This window comes from Lissotriton helveticus, chromosome 1_1 (assembly GCF_964261635.1).
Source record: "Lissotriton helveticus chromosome 1_1, aLisHel1.1, whole genome shotgun sequence".
In the NCBI taxonomy this organism is placed as follows: domain Eukaryota; kingdom Metazoa; phylum Chordata; class Amphibia; order Caudata; family Salamandridae; genus Lissotriton; species Lissotriton helveticus.
In genome coordinates, this window is record NC_136057.1 from 660,479,339 (window position 1) to 660,494,891 (window position 15,553).

General features: G+C 40.1%; 1 protein-coding gene across 2 annotated transcripts in view; it reads right to left on the minus strand.

Annotated features, from left to right (window-relative positions):
* The window catches only part of SEMA3A (semaphorin 3A), a 633,443-nt gene that overhangs the window by 137,798 nt on the left and 480,092 nt on the right, over window positions 1–15,553 (minus strand). For both annotated transcript variants that reach the window (XM_078674184.1, XM_078674185.1), the window contains exon 11: window positions 10,650–10,869. In XM_078674184.1, the coding sequence (XP_078530310.1) occupies window positions 10,650–10,869 (220 nt within the window). The remainder of the gene's footprint in view (window positions 1–10,649; window positions 10,870–15,553) is intronic.

A 15,553-nucleotide genomic window follows, 5' to 3' on the forward strand; every position in this document is an offset into this window, starting at 1 on the left:
TTTTTCAAAGATGGACAATCAGTATTTTGTTTACATCATTCCTTTGAACACTTTGTTTTAGTTGTTGATCCCTCAGTTTAAAATTACAGCTATTGATTGTGACAATGCCCTGCCATAGGGCACTAGACTCATTCAACTGAATCCTACCCTCCCTGCAGCAGCTCAACTGATTATGGGTGAACACAAATACCACCCTATCACCTCCACTCTCAGAATCCCACACTAGTTTATCCTCCCAGCATGCATCAAATTGTAGTATTCATGGTTCATCTACAAATACACGTGTACAAACCAAACACACTTTGTACACTCTCAGCCACAATCATATAATGGAATTACCCAAAGGGGAAAAAAACAAGAACGATAAGAAGAAAACAATCCTTTGTTTAACCTTCAAGAAATAATTCAAGACCCTTCACTTCTCAGTACAACTCCTATCCATCCCATCGCCTCAGGAAGCAAACATACACTTTTACAGTTCAGTACATCTTGTGATGCCCTGTAACACAAACACCACCCTATTGATTACTTGAGTGTCTATCTGAGCTAATTCCTAAATCTATATAAAGAAATGTCCTGCCTACTTTCCCACCACAAGAGCTGGGATTGCATTCTAAAACTATCACAGAATATATTACAAAAGTAAATAAAGATGATGAAGATTACATAGTGTGGCCAATATCTCACTGACACCTGGGAATGGATCAAGGAACTAATTTCACACGTTGCATGCACTTTGTGTCAACAGCTAGTGACCTTCAATCACTTACAGCCAGCGGCAGCTCCTCCTTTATGGCTGAGAATTGCCCAACTGCATGAAAACATAAAATAAAATGATAATATCATTTTATTTTACAATACGGAGCCTGAGCCGAGTCTTGAGGGTGTGGCCATGCTTTGACAGAAGCAGGAGGAGTGGTGGCACTGCAACTGAGCATGACAGTTTGGCCGGATGTCTTAGCACAGCCAACCCAACATGCACACCAAGCTATCTGCATGCTGTTGCATGGAGAGTAGCAGGCACAGGCTCCCAGTCCTTGCTGGAGCATTATCCAGCCCTCTCCTCCCAATCCCAGTGCTTTTCTCATGCTGGGTTATACAGCATGAGAGCAGCATCTTGATTGGTGCAAGGCAGTCGGAGAGCCTGTGTACTAGGAGTTGAGCACTAAGGTGGCAGGTACGTTTCTTTTCTTTTTCTTACTTTTGTCCCCAGCACTGCCTCACCACTTTTCCCTGCTAGCAGCAACCACTGCTTCCAGCCTGAATTGTAACCGGTGACCTAGGGAAGGAAGGCATTTCCAAACCATTGAGCCATCCATTCCTGACAATGTCTAAAGATGAATGATGCTGGCACACTAAGAGCTCCCAGCAGCCTTAGGAATGTTGATGGAGGTTATTAGTGTGTTGACCCTCAGGCTGCAGGGGACGCCTGCACTGCAGACATTCCTCGATTAACTAGACTGTAAAGTGGAAAACATTTTAGCAGTGAAAGGGTTAAGAGTGTGGCATGAGGAGGCAGATCAGGTGACAGGAATCGGAGCTTACATCTGCCTCCTTTGCGCCCCAGCTATCGGCACTCGGAGAGCGGAATGACTGTGAATGTACTTTAGAATATATGTGTATCGTTATTTATGTTTTGATAACGGTAAACAGCAACGTTTCATAGCACTAGCTCTGTGTGCTCATCAGGAAAGGTGTGCTTAAAAAATCGGCCACGTCAGAACCCCTTCAGCGAATAAATGAGCTGCATGACACTTGTCGTGAAAATGGCTCAGAACATTGATATTTTTAAATTAGTTTTTTTAACGTTACAGAGTTGCCACATTAGGACAACTTTTGGCAGTTTTGACTAAAATGTCTTTCTTCCATTGCTGCGATAGTGTTAACTCTTGCACGAAGTTGTGCGTTACGCATCTGCGAGGGCCTTAGTGCAAGCTGTCTGACGCAGATAAAGCCAGGAGGCGAGGCAGACGCAGAATCTGTAACTGCAAACCGCTTCAGTGCCGAGACTAAATTCACATCCTACAAATCATGCACCTTTAGTGCGACCCTCAACTCCACGCAGCCACAGAGTTACTGAAGGTCAGAGGTGGAACGTGTGAAAACTATTTCAGCTTCTGTTTGGTCTCTGATACCAGGTTAAACTTTTTCAAAGTTTTCGTTCAAGTAGGGCAGAGTCCTATTTCAAACAATTTCACACAAATTGAATTAACGCACTCTTGCAAGATCAATAGGCTCTGGTTCAAACCAAAGCTAAGAGATAAGATGACTGGTATTAATTCACTTTACTGACAGATGTACTTCAACTGCGCCCAGCGACACCTCAGGTGATGCATTCAAGATATGCTTAGAATGGATCTTTGACACAATGTTTTTCCTCAGGAAACCTTTCCAGTATAACAAGCCTATCAGGTTTCTACCTGCAAGCCCATGCGCCAGACGCCCTCAGACAGCTCTATGAAAAACTGGAACATAAACAAAATAAAATATCATCAAGGAAAATTACAGGGGCTGTCTCTGCATAACATTTTGAAAAGACCTATTTATGTAACGCAATTAGTGACGCTTATTACAATTTAATGAATCAAAGATGTACAAACAGTTGGTATCTTATCTCCTATTGCTTGGTAAAGCTGTAAGCATTTCTTTTGTGGGCCATGTGTTGTTGTGCATTTATGGTTTAACTATCAGATTTAGGAAACGTTTCACTTGATTGCAAATTAGTGTTCAGCATCCATGTCTCAGGTTTGCATCCCAGTAAAGGCAGCTCGACCGTTTCATGTCCATATAAATGGAATTATTCAAATGGCAAAAATTGCACTTGGTATTTGTAGCAATACACAGAGTCTGACTACTGTCAATAAGCATAACATTAAACTAATCACCAGTGGGAAACAGCCTTTATTTACAACGCATTATTACCACGTATGGCTTTAGAATGAAAATGTAAGTATATATCACATAAGGAAACATATATATATATATATATATATATATATTACCTACTGGCGGTCGCCAGTAGGTATATATAGTTAGGATTTTTTTGAATAGGGATTTCTGAAAATTCTATGTTGAATAACCATGGCGTTGATGGACGGAATTGGCTGAAATGTTCAGGAAAATGGCACATTTTGTTTCTGAGCGTCCCCTGAAAGTTTGGGGGGGTTTCGTCAAGCGGGGGCCGAGAAAAAAGGGGGGTCCCAAAACGTGTTTTTAACATTGAGTTTTCCATAGGGCGGTTGGACTCACTTTTAGCTCGAACGGCTGAATGGATTTCCACAAAACTCGGCAAAATTGTAGGGACTGGTAGCCTGATGTGCCTTTGCTATGTCTCAAGATATATGCTCCATTGGTTTTTACGAAAATTAACTTTGAAAAATATATATTGGGCTACATTGGGCTATATATATGTTAGAGCCCAAATGTAGCCCAATGTAGCCCAATGTAGCCCAATGTAGCCCAAAGATGGCCACCAGAGACAAAAAAAACAAATGTAGCCCAAATATCAGCCAGATGTAGCCCAACTATAGCCCAGTGACAGAATGTCCCAGAGTGTTCTAAAGAACAACTAGAGCGCTAACAGTCTTACTTATCACAAAAGTATGGCACACCTGAAGTCATCTTGATTGGAATAAAGTGTTAACACTTAAAACATTTAATTTGCAAAGGAACAAAATGAGGGGGTTCATTTTGCCATAGAAATTATGATTAGTGCTGAAGAAAGAAAAATTAGGGCACATTTTGAGTGACATCTCAAATCCTCTTATATTTCATTAAAAAAATCTGATATGCAGTCTCCCAAGATGGCCACCAGAGACAAAAGAGCCCAAATGTAGCCCAAATGTCAGCCAGATGTAGCCCAACTATAGCCCAATGACAGAATGTCCCAGAGTGTTCTAAAGAACAACTAGAACGGTAACAGTCTTGCGTATGACAAAAGTATGGCACACCTGAAGTTATCTTGATTGGAATAAAGTGGTAACACTTAATACATTTAATTTGAAAAGGAACAAAATGAGGGGTTTCATTTTGCCATAGAAATGTTATATATATATATATTACCTACTGGCAGTCGCCAGTAGGTATATATAGTTAGGATTTTTTTGAATAGGGATTTCTGAAAATTCTATGTTGAATAACTTTGGCGTTGATGGATGGAATTGGCTGAAATTTTCAGGAAAATGGCACATTTTGTTTCTGAGCGTCCCCTGAAAGTTTGGGGGGGGGTTTCGTCAAGCGGGGGCCGAGAAAAAAGGGGGGTCCCAAAACGTGTTTTTAACACTGAGTTTTCCATAGGGCGGTTGGACTCACTTTAGCTCGAACGGCTGAATGGATTTCCACAAAACTTGGCAAAATTGTAGGGACTGGTAGCCCGATGTGCCTTTGCTATGTCTCAAGATATATGCTCCAGTGGTTTTTATGAAAATTAACTTTGAAAAATATATATTGGGCTACATTGGGCTATATATATGTTAGAGCCCAAATGTAGCCCAATGTAGCCCAATGTAGCCCAATGTAGCCCAATGTAGCCTAAAGATGGCCACCAGAGACAAAAAAAAACCAAATGTAGCCCAAATATCAGCCAGATGTAGCCCAACTATAGCCCAGTGACAGAATGTCCCAGAGTGTTCTAAAGAACAACTAGAGCGCTAACAGTCTTACTTATCACAAAAGTATGGCACACCTGAAGTCATTTTGATTGGAATAAAGTGTTAACACTTAAAACATTTAATTTGCAAAGGAACAAAATGAGGGGGTTCATTTTACCATAGAAATTATGATTAGTGCTGAAGAAAGAAAAATTAGGGCACATTTTGAGTGACTTCTCAAATCCTCTTATATTTCATTAAAAAAATTCTGATATGCAGTCTCCCAAGATGGCCACCAGAGACAAAAGAGCCCAAATGTAGCCCAAATATCAGTCAGATGTAGCCCAACTATAGCCCAATGACAGAATGTCCCAGAGTGTTCTAAAGAACAACTAGAACGCTAACATTCTTACTTATGACAAAAGTATGGCACACCTGAAGTCATCTTGATTGGAATAAAGTGGTAACACTTAATACATTTAATTTGAAAAGGAACAAAATGAGGGGTTTCATTTTGCCATAGAAATGTTATATATATATATATATTACCTACTGGCAGTCGCCAGTAGGTATATATAGTTAGGATTTTTTTGAATAGGGATTTCTGAAAATTCTATGTTGAATAACTTTGGCGTTGATGGATGGAATTGGCGGAAATTTTCAGGAAAATGGCACATTTTGTTTCTGAGCGTCCCCTGAAAGCTTGATTGGAATAAAGTGGTAACACTTAATACATTTAATTTGAAAAGGAACAAAATGAGGGGTTTCATTTTGCCATAGAAATGTTATATATATATATATATATATATATATGTATATATATAAATATATTTATATATATATATATATATTTATATATATATATATATATATATATATATATATATATATATATATATATATATATATATATATATATATATATATATATATATATATATATTACCTACTGGCAGTCGCCAGTAGGTATATATAGTTAGGATTTTTTTTAATAGGGATTTCTGAAAATTCTATGTTGAATAACTTTGGCGTTGATGGACGGAATTGGCTGAAATTCTCAGGAAAATGGCACATTTCGTTTCTGAGCGTCCCCTGAAAGTTTGGGGGGGTTTCGTCAAGCGGGGGCCGAGAAAAAAAGGGGGTTCCAAAACATGTTTTTAACATTGAGTTTTCCATAGGGCGGTTGGACTCACTTTTAGCTCGAACGGCTGAATGGATTTCTATGAAACTTGGCAAAATTGTAGAGACTGTTTGCCCGATGTGCCTTTGCTAGGTCTCAAGATATGTGCTCCAGTGGATTTTGAGAAATTAACGTTAAAAAAAATATATATATCTGTGACAGCGTCCCGGTTAGCGCCCCGGTTCGCGTACCAGACGCGTAACGGAACTTCGCGAGGAGAAGCGGATTGGCTCTCCGGTGACTGTCAACATTCTAAACAGTCCGGAGCGGCCGCCATCTTGTCTCTCGGTAGGGTCGAGAGACAAGAGGTGGAAATAAACGAAGGGGGAAATGAATGAAAGGGGGCAAGGTAGACCCCTCCTGACCCCCTAGGATTGATGTGGGGGCTATTAAAGGGCCTCGCGGTGGAAGCGCTACCCGGTACGCGAACCGGGTAGCTCACCGGTACGCGAACCGGGTAGCTCACCGGTAGCGTAACGGGAGTCCGCCATCTTGTGTTTCGGACGAATTTAGTCACAAGATGGAGGATAAACAATGTTGGGAATGGCTATAAGGGGGCACGGGAGACATATCCTGACCCCCTAGGTTTTCTGAGGGTGGCTGAGGAGGAACCTTTTTTTTCAAATTTTCGCACAGTTAGCGCCCGGTCCGCGCACCGGGTAGCGTTCCGGAAAGCGTAACAAGGGGAAAACCAAGGGAAATATTAAAATATTATTTTAGAGTGCTTTGAGGTAGGGTAGCTTTGAATAGAGCTGTTGTGTTGTGTGGGTGATGTAAGTACCAACATGTAGGTACCAATGAAGAGTCTAAAATTCAATGTACACCGTCTCCTCTGTAGATATTTTGTATGTTCTAATATGGGTTATTTAAATGTAAATGTGTGGAAAAGCACTTCATGCTTTAAAGCAATTGTATTTTTGAACTGATTGTTCTTTCCTTTTAGTCCTCCTCTTTGGTTTTTTTTCCTCACACTCTTCTTCAGCATGATAGTTGATAAATTCGTTCCCTCAAAAAATGGATATACATAAAAAAATTATATTAAATACATATAAAATATATTTTTCCTTTAAAAGAAGAATACATTTTACAGCTTTTGATATTTGCTATTAAAAAACCATTGAAATTCACTGAAAAAACCATAGGTTATAGACCATATATAGTTAGGAATTAGCATTTACAAAACCTTGAAAATTCACTGAAAAAAACATAGGTTATAGACCATATATAGTTAGGAATTAGCATTTACAAAACCTTATTTTACTCACACAAAACCATTGAAATTCGCATATATAGTTAGTTGCACTAACTATATATCGCGCACCCGCAATCCACTGCTGATCATGTCACATATTACATCATGCATGACATGGTCAGTGACATCACTGATGACATCACTGATGACATCTCAAATGACATCACTGATGACATCACTGATGACAACATCCAGTGACTGTATGTTTCTGTAAAGTTAAAATATGTCTTACATATTGAAGAATGAGTGGATGTATAAGTGTCTGGTTGAAGGATTTAGTAGGTGCATGACTGACTGTATGAGTGAGTGATTAAATGTGTCTCACTGAGTGCATGGGTTAGTGACTAAACTGTCTTAATTTGTGCATCGTTATGTCTGTTGTTCTGTAAACTGCTGCATGTGTTGATCAGTAGCTATATGAGTAACTATATGGGTTATTGATTGGTTGCCCAAGTATTTGTATGGGAGACTGAGTGTGTGTGTGGGTGGCTGGGAGGTGTATGACTCTGTGCATAGATGTGTGAGCAGTTGATTCACTAGATGTATGGGTTCAAAAGTGCATGTGGAAACAGCTGTATGGGCGGTTGACTGTGTGCATGAGTGTATTGGTGAGTGAATGGATATCTCAGTGCTACATGTCAAAGTAAGTACATATGTAAAACACAGTACATGTGAGAGTTGACATATATAAATAACTGTGCATAAGAGCCAGTGAATGTGTGAGTGGCTGTATGGATCATTGTGAACTTGTATCAGGGATTGTATAAGAGAGTAAATATGTGTTAGTATATGTTTGAATAAGTAAGGTGTGTATAACTGTATAGTTGAGGAAATGGAGGTGTGATTGATTCTTTGCATGACTGACTAGGTGTGTGAGTAACTCCACGGATGAGTGACAGTCTGTGAGTGTCTGTTTATACTGAGTGTATCTAAGGTTATATTAGAGTCTGAAGAGGTTCATCGTATTATCACATGAATGATGTCATCAGTGATGTGATCAGTAATGTCAAATGAGATGTCATCAGTGATATCATTAGTGATGTCATTTGAGATGTCATCAGTGATGTCATCAGTGATGTCGTTTGAGATGTCATCAGTGATGTCATCAGTGATGTCGTTTGAGATGTCATCAGTGATGTCATCAGTGATGTCATTTGAGATGTCATCAGTGATGTCATCAGTGATGTCATTTGAGATGTCATCAGTGATGTCATCAGTGATGTCATCAGTGATGTCGTTTGAGATGTCATCAGTGATGTCATCAGTGATGTCATTTGAGATGTCATCAGTGATGTCATCAGTGATGTCATCAGTGATGTCACTGACCATGTCATGAATGATGTAATATGTGACATGATCAGCAGTGGATTGCGGGTGCGCGATATATAGTTAGTGCAACTAACTATATATGCGAATTTCAATGGTTTTGTGTGAGTAAACTAAGGTTTTGTAAATGCTAATTCCTAACTATATATGGTCTATAACCTATGGTTTTTTCAGTGAATATATATATATATATATATACACACACACACACACACACATATGTATGACCTACTGGCGGTTGCTAGTAGGTAGTTATAGTTAGGTCCATGTTTCCACAGGAAAAAAGTTTTTGACTTGCCAACATCTTTGGCGCCAGTTGATGAATCTTCACAAAATGTTTGCAAAAAAGTGCCCCAGTGATTCTTGTGCATGGAAAGTTTTGGGGTGATCTGTCAGGTAATGGCCGATAAAAAGCAGGGGGGTCAGGAAAGTGTGTTTCCCTTGTTAATTTTCATAGGAATTTTAGACACAACTACAGCCCGAACCGCTGGACAGAATTACACCAAATTTAGCAGAAAGGTAGCGGTTGGTCCAGAAAGTGAATTAGTGCAAATCCGTTCAGTCCTTTGGGAGATGTTAAAGAAAAAACTAATTTGGATATTTAGGAATGTGAAGGTTCCACGAACCCTCCCAATCTATCGCTGAGACCTTCAACCAGGAAGTGTTGGCAGCCATCTTGGGGCTCCCAGAATTTTTTTTTTTTAAAGACAAGGGGGCAGGGTAGCAATGCCTTGACCCCTTAGCTCTGGTCATGGGTCCTAGTGGGACATTGACAGGGTTAAAAAGTACTTTAAAAAAAAATTCCTGCACAATCAAGTTACATATCCGCTGCAACATTTTTTAAATAAACAAGCAAGGGCTCCCATGCTTGTTTTGAATACAGCCCCCAGGTGGGCCAGGTTCCGGGGCCAATTTTGTTTAAAAAGGACGCATGGGGCCTCCCTCGTGAGGCTCATTGGAAGAGGAAATCACCTCTTGTGATTGTTTTTGTGCGGGAAGGTGTCTCTTCCTGCTCAAAAACAATTATCCCCATGACGCAAGGGTGCCTGCTTCTGTGCATGGCAGTTAATTGTGCACCAGCGCAGGGGAGAGCGAAGGGATCTGTCATATCATTGTAAATATGACACATCCCTTTGCTTTGGAATTAACGCAGCATGGCGCAGCCAAATGGCTTGCAGCAACGTGCTGAGTTAATTCTTTGTAAATAAGGTCCTCAGTTTCAATTTGTGTGATTATAAATTACTGTTGTGCGGTTTCATTTTGTTACACATTCCGTTCTAGAAACTATTAAAACATGTATATTTTTAAGCAGTGTTTTCAAACGAGGCCAGAAAAAAAACACAATTCAAAGAATCCTACATCATACAATCAAATTTAAATTCGAGTGATGATACATAAATGTATGTGCAATTCTATCACCATATGGAATAATTCGTTCAAATTCTTATTCTTAATTTTCTCATGCCCTCGTTTTGAACTAATGCAGGACTTTGCCACACATGTAAAATATTAGTGTACGAGGCTTCAACACAGTGATCATTTTCCTGGTGATTTATGTCAGACATCAGCGTGAGCGGAGCCCAGGGATTTATCGCTGTGGAATCTGAAAACTGACCCTCAGCACCACATGGCAGATTTGTAGTTGGTGCCATTCAGAAATAGTATCACCCTCGGAGAGCAAGAGACATACACAGTCCTCCGCCGTCCGAGCTTGTCAGTACGATTGTGAAGCAGAATAAATCCTCCCTAGCTGGGTGATGTGCACGTGACTAAATGTGGTTGTAAGTCCCATGGCGTATTTACACTCACGTATTACCCCCGATCCTATATCAGCCTCAATCTTGGCTGACGAGCACAATCCCGTTGATGCTCAGATTTAACCCAGGCACAAATTGTGCTCCCGGTGACATTTGCCCCTATATTTCTTGCCATGTAAAACCTGGCGCAAATCATGCAGGCAAATAGCGCACTGTCTGAGCCTGCGCGCCTCGAAAATCTCAATAGCCCATGCTGCAGCACGGTATCCCTCATTCTGAGGAGGGTAAATCGAAACTGAGGGGCAGATTTACAAGCCCCTTGCACCACTTTTGCGTCACTTTTAACATGAGAAAAGTGACGCAAAAGTGGTGCAAGAGGCTTGTAAATCTGCCCCTGAGTGCATACTGGACACCTGGTAACTACTGGAAGCTGCGGTATGGGTATTTAGTGCACTGCGCCATTGGTACCCATAATTGTGTTCAATGTTGAAATAGGGACATTGTGTCCCCTTGAGAAAAGCTGATAGTTTGCAATACGACCTCACCTGTGCCAATAAACATGACGTCATACTGGCCATCTTCAGCGTCCACTCGATCCACAACCAGCTGTGTGAACTGATAGTCCACATCCGTTTTGATGATGATTGGGCGGTTGTTGATGGGGTACACAGCATTGTACATTGCAGGGTGACTCCTGGCAAACATTATAACCTCATCAGGAAGGTCCTTCGTGGAGTCAAAGACTCCGAATGTTTTACTTGGACACTGTAGAAATAAAAGATAATGAAGGTATGATATATTAGACACTTGGTAACTACCTTTCAAAGAAGAGTCTTCCTTATGACCTAGTGCAGTTGTGTATAGCATAGCTCTAGAGCGGCCAGTTCCATGCCCAATTTAATGACAGCCACATAAATTACATTTACATGCAATGAAACTGAAATTATCTGCAGATCCTGAATGAAAATGGACACTCCTTTCCCAACAGATGTTAACACATACAGTGTAGTCTCAAAGGGTGGAAATGACGCACTAGTTAATTATATATATATATATATATATATATATATATATATATATATATATATATATATATATATATATATATATATATATATATATATATATATATATATGTGTCAGAACATTTTGGTTTGGAGTCATATTTCATTGCTGGTAATCATACTGTTTAAAGCAGGGTTAAAAGCCAGCAAAGCCCACCACTTCAGAAAAAAGTATATTTTGTCAAACTAAAAATCCCCCACTCTTTACTGACGAGCCCCAATTCTATAAATGATCTTGGATCCTATAGTTGACATCTGGTCCTAAACACCACTTCATTATGCTACACATATATCCACATTCATAGACTATAAGAGTTGCATACCAGTTGATATTTCTGCCCATTTCATTTTGTTATTTATAACCCTTGTAGAGAGTCATTATCGTGAATAATTCGATTCGAAACTCAGTAAGTCACTTCTGTGACATAGGGACCGTGGGTAATAATCTTATTACCCATTTTTGCTGCATCCCAGGCAGCTACCACTGCACACTCGGAGAGCCTGTTGGAGCAGCACTGGCAAACAAGATTCTCGAGGGAGAGGAGAGGATGGAAGGGAAGGCAGAAAGGGTGTCAGAGGCCTGCTTTTATTTTACTTATCAGATAAGGAGAAGAGGCCATGTCATGTATAACCCCATGAATCTCCTGTGCCTGGGTAGCAACTGAAAGCAGGCACAGAGGAATTTTTGGGGGACCGTACTTCATCTAAAATTATGAATGGATAAAAAGTGAATGATGGATGTTTTTCACCTGAGGGTTCTGACTGACATTATAGACGACTTGAGCTTTTCTCTTGTTGGCCATTTAATGTCACTAAGAACACCTCATTGATAAATATTCCATATATTTTTTGACACCCATCTACAATTATATATGATGTGATAGCTGAAAATAAGCCTGGGAACAAAGACTGCGCTGCAAAATTAAAACGTATCTCAGGGATGTTTGAAGTATTTATGAAACACTCAAAGAGTAATAATGTGAACATACAACACAAGAAAGATCCCAAACCAATTTAGTAAATAGAGCACAGTGTAATAAATTAAATGATACCATAACTAATTGAATCCAAACAGTAGAACCAATGATATTGAATATGAAAGTTTTAGGTACATACGCTCTTAAAAGCACAAAGTGTCACTCACAGTCCTCTGGTCATGCTAGACTGGGGGAAAGTCAATAGTACAGGTCAATCATGATGGAGTATGGGCCAGATGCAGGGACCGGGTTAAATATGCTGAAAAAGTTATGTTCTCAAAGTCTGGCATGAAGAGCTCCATTTGCCGTGGAGGAATCCACGAGGAGTATGGAGAGAGTCATGCATGGTTATTGCTGTATCACGACGAGCAGGCTGGGTGGCATAGTCTGTAGTAATTGTAGCACAAGGAGCTGGAGCCAGTTGCGCATCATAGATGGTTGTTACTGGAGCTTTCTGTTGATGATCATTGGGGGCTGTCGTTGCTGTGGCAGGAAGTTCAGGCCTCAAATTGACGGCCATCGCTGGCAGTCACTGTAGTACAAACAGGTTCATTGGAGTTTAGCACAGGCAGCAGAAAGGACCTATTTGCGGTTGGGAAGAGCCCAAAACTTCAGGATTTCACCTTTCTTCGCAGGAAAAGCTCAACTGATGCCAGCCAAGGGTCCAGGACATACCTCTTGGGAATCAGGAACTCACTCTAGCAGAGGTCAGCAAGACTTAGGCAGGTCCTGTTGTCGGTTCAGGCAGGTACAGTGCAGCAAGCCAACTTAAGCAGTTGCAGGGAGACCTCTGGAGCTTGCTGTTTCCCTGTAATTAAGATAGAAGATGAACCAACTGACCCTTGGAGCCACTCCTGTTAGCCTAGGATGAAGGGTCGAATCTTCCTTCTCAGAGAGCAGGGCTGTACTCCAGCAGCAGACCAGGCCTCTGGTGGGTCAAGGTAGTCCTCAAGCAATAGGGCAGTCCTCTGGCAGCAGCAGGGCAGTCCCCTGGGCATCAAGACAGCCTCTCTTCTTCAATGTCTACAGGCCCAGGCATGTAATGATGAGTGGCTCTGAAGGTCCAATATGTATTCCTAGTGCCAGCCTTTGTGTTTGGGGGACACCCTGTCCTACACCACACCAGTTTCTGGAAAGTTCTTCGCTTCCCCTGTAAAGATTCCAAGAAGTCTGGGATGACAATAGGCTAGTGTCAGGGTCTTTTGTGTGTGCTGGAGGCAAGCCCTTTGAAGAGTAAGTGGGGCAGGAAAAATCTCCCGCCCCCATCCATCCTGCCATTAAGGCTCATTGTGTCCACATTTAGTTCCTTTTGTGTCACTGTCTGGTAGGAATACGCAACCCCCAACAGCAGAGCCATTCACAGTCATGTGAACCAGGCTACTGACAGAAGGCACAAATGGTTAGGATAAGAAAAATGCCAACTTTCTAAAATTGGCGTTTTCAGATTTGTAACTAAAAACCTGACTTTACCATTGAAGAAGGCTTTAAATTACAATGTATGTGAGTGTAAACACCATATCTCTGCTTTCCCCAATCCAAAGTTATCACTTGTTAAATGTAATAAGGTAAATATTGTTACTCAGTGGGACAGATAGGCCTTCTTGTGGTGAAGAATTACTTTAGGAATTTTTCACTACCAGTGCATGTAAAATGTACACACATATGTCCAACTTGTTAAGTAATGCACTTTACCTTATGAGCCATTAGGCCCTACCATAGTGGTGACTTATAAGTATTAAAAGGAAGGTTTAGGTGGAATGGTATTTATCAGGTCAAAATGGCAGTTTAAAAGTGCACTACAGGCTGCAGTTGCAGGTCTGAGACATGTTTTAAAGTGCTACTTGAGTGGGTGAATGCTGCAGACTCACTAGTAGCATTTAATTTACAGGCCATAGATACATGTAGGACCATATACTAGGGACTTATCTAGCTATAGTCATTTCCAAAATAGAATATTGTAATGCTTTATAGATCCCAAACATGTCTCTCTTAGCAAACTATACACACATAGAAATGCCGCAGCTAGAGTACTGTTGAATCTTCCTCTCGTACCTTATGGCCTATCACCGCTAAAAAAGTACTTGTTCCCAGAATAAAAAATCTCACTGAGGAGGAAGAAGTTTTTCCTTTTCCATCTCTAAATGGTGGAATTCTTTACTACATCATCTACGATTCTAACCTAATCTCCTGAAATTCAGATAGGAATTAAAAACATGACTTCTTAACTCTGTAGATTAATCTTATTTCTGCTTTCCATGTTTCTTCTTGTTATTATACTCCATGTCCATTTTCGTCTTCCACTGTGTTTCATTTTCTGGTTCTAATGACACTAGCGCCAAGACGTCATAAGGCATTAGCGTGCTTTACAAACCCATTAACATTAACAACATAACTTCTATGCAAATTAATTGTGCCAATCAGGTTTAGGCCAATGTTAGCATGTGTTGAGGTGAAAGCAGAAGCAATTTAGCACTAGTTAGCAGTAGTGAAGTGCAAAGGGGAGAAGGCAAAATATTTGGGTTAACCCTGCGCAGAGGGTCAAATCTAACAGGTGCTTACTATGGGATTGTTTAATAAATAAATACAAAAATAAAATAAATGAACACATTAACACACAAAATGCTCCTCTGTTAGAATCTTCTGAAGAAAATGTAATATTAAAAATGTTTTGCTAAAAAAATATCGGCTGGGGAGTAGATGAAGATTTTTAAATAAGTTATTAAACTTATGGTACTTTTAAGGTCACAATGAAAATAAATTTAGACACAAACTCATAGTATCTTAGTGTACAAATTTAGGATATCTTGAAATTTTACTGAAAACTCATTGTGGAATGTGGGATTCAGCAAACATTGTTACATTGACTCCTTAGCTCTAATCTCCAAATGAGGAATCAGTGAGTGAGTTTGAATGAACCATCTTTAATGATGGACACATGTACAAAGCCTTCTGAAGGTATCCAGTGATATAAGAAAGTGGTTTATTAGTTGCTGTGGATTGGTGTTCATCACAGGTAATAATATTACTGTCTTGCTAGATACAGTCAAAGGTTTCAGTAATTTAAACCTGAGCACAACCCCTGGTAGCTATGGCACAGAGAAGACAGGTTTAGCGTAGTAAAAGTATGTTATCATTTAGACATGCCAAAACAGGTAAAAACAGAATAAAAAATACATTCCAATTTATTAACATACCAAAAAATGCATTAAGGAAACGGAAGCTAAAAGGACAAAAATCTAATGAGTAAAACTAGAGATATCATTTTTTTAACATATAAGTGAAAATAGCATGAAAAAGCACAAAGCACCATTGATTGCCAATGGTCGTGGTAGAACAGTTTGAGGCTGACCACAATGGAGCATGGCTCAGGCACAAGTTGATTCTAGGGCCTGGATATAGAGAAGTTTG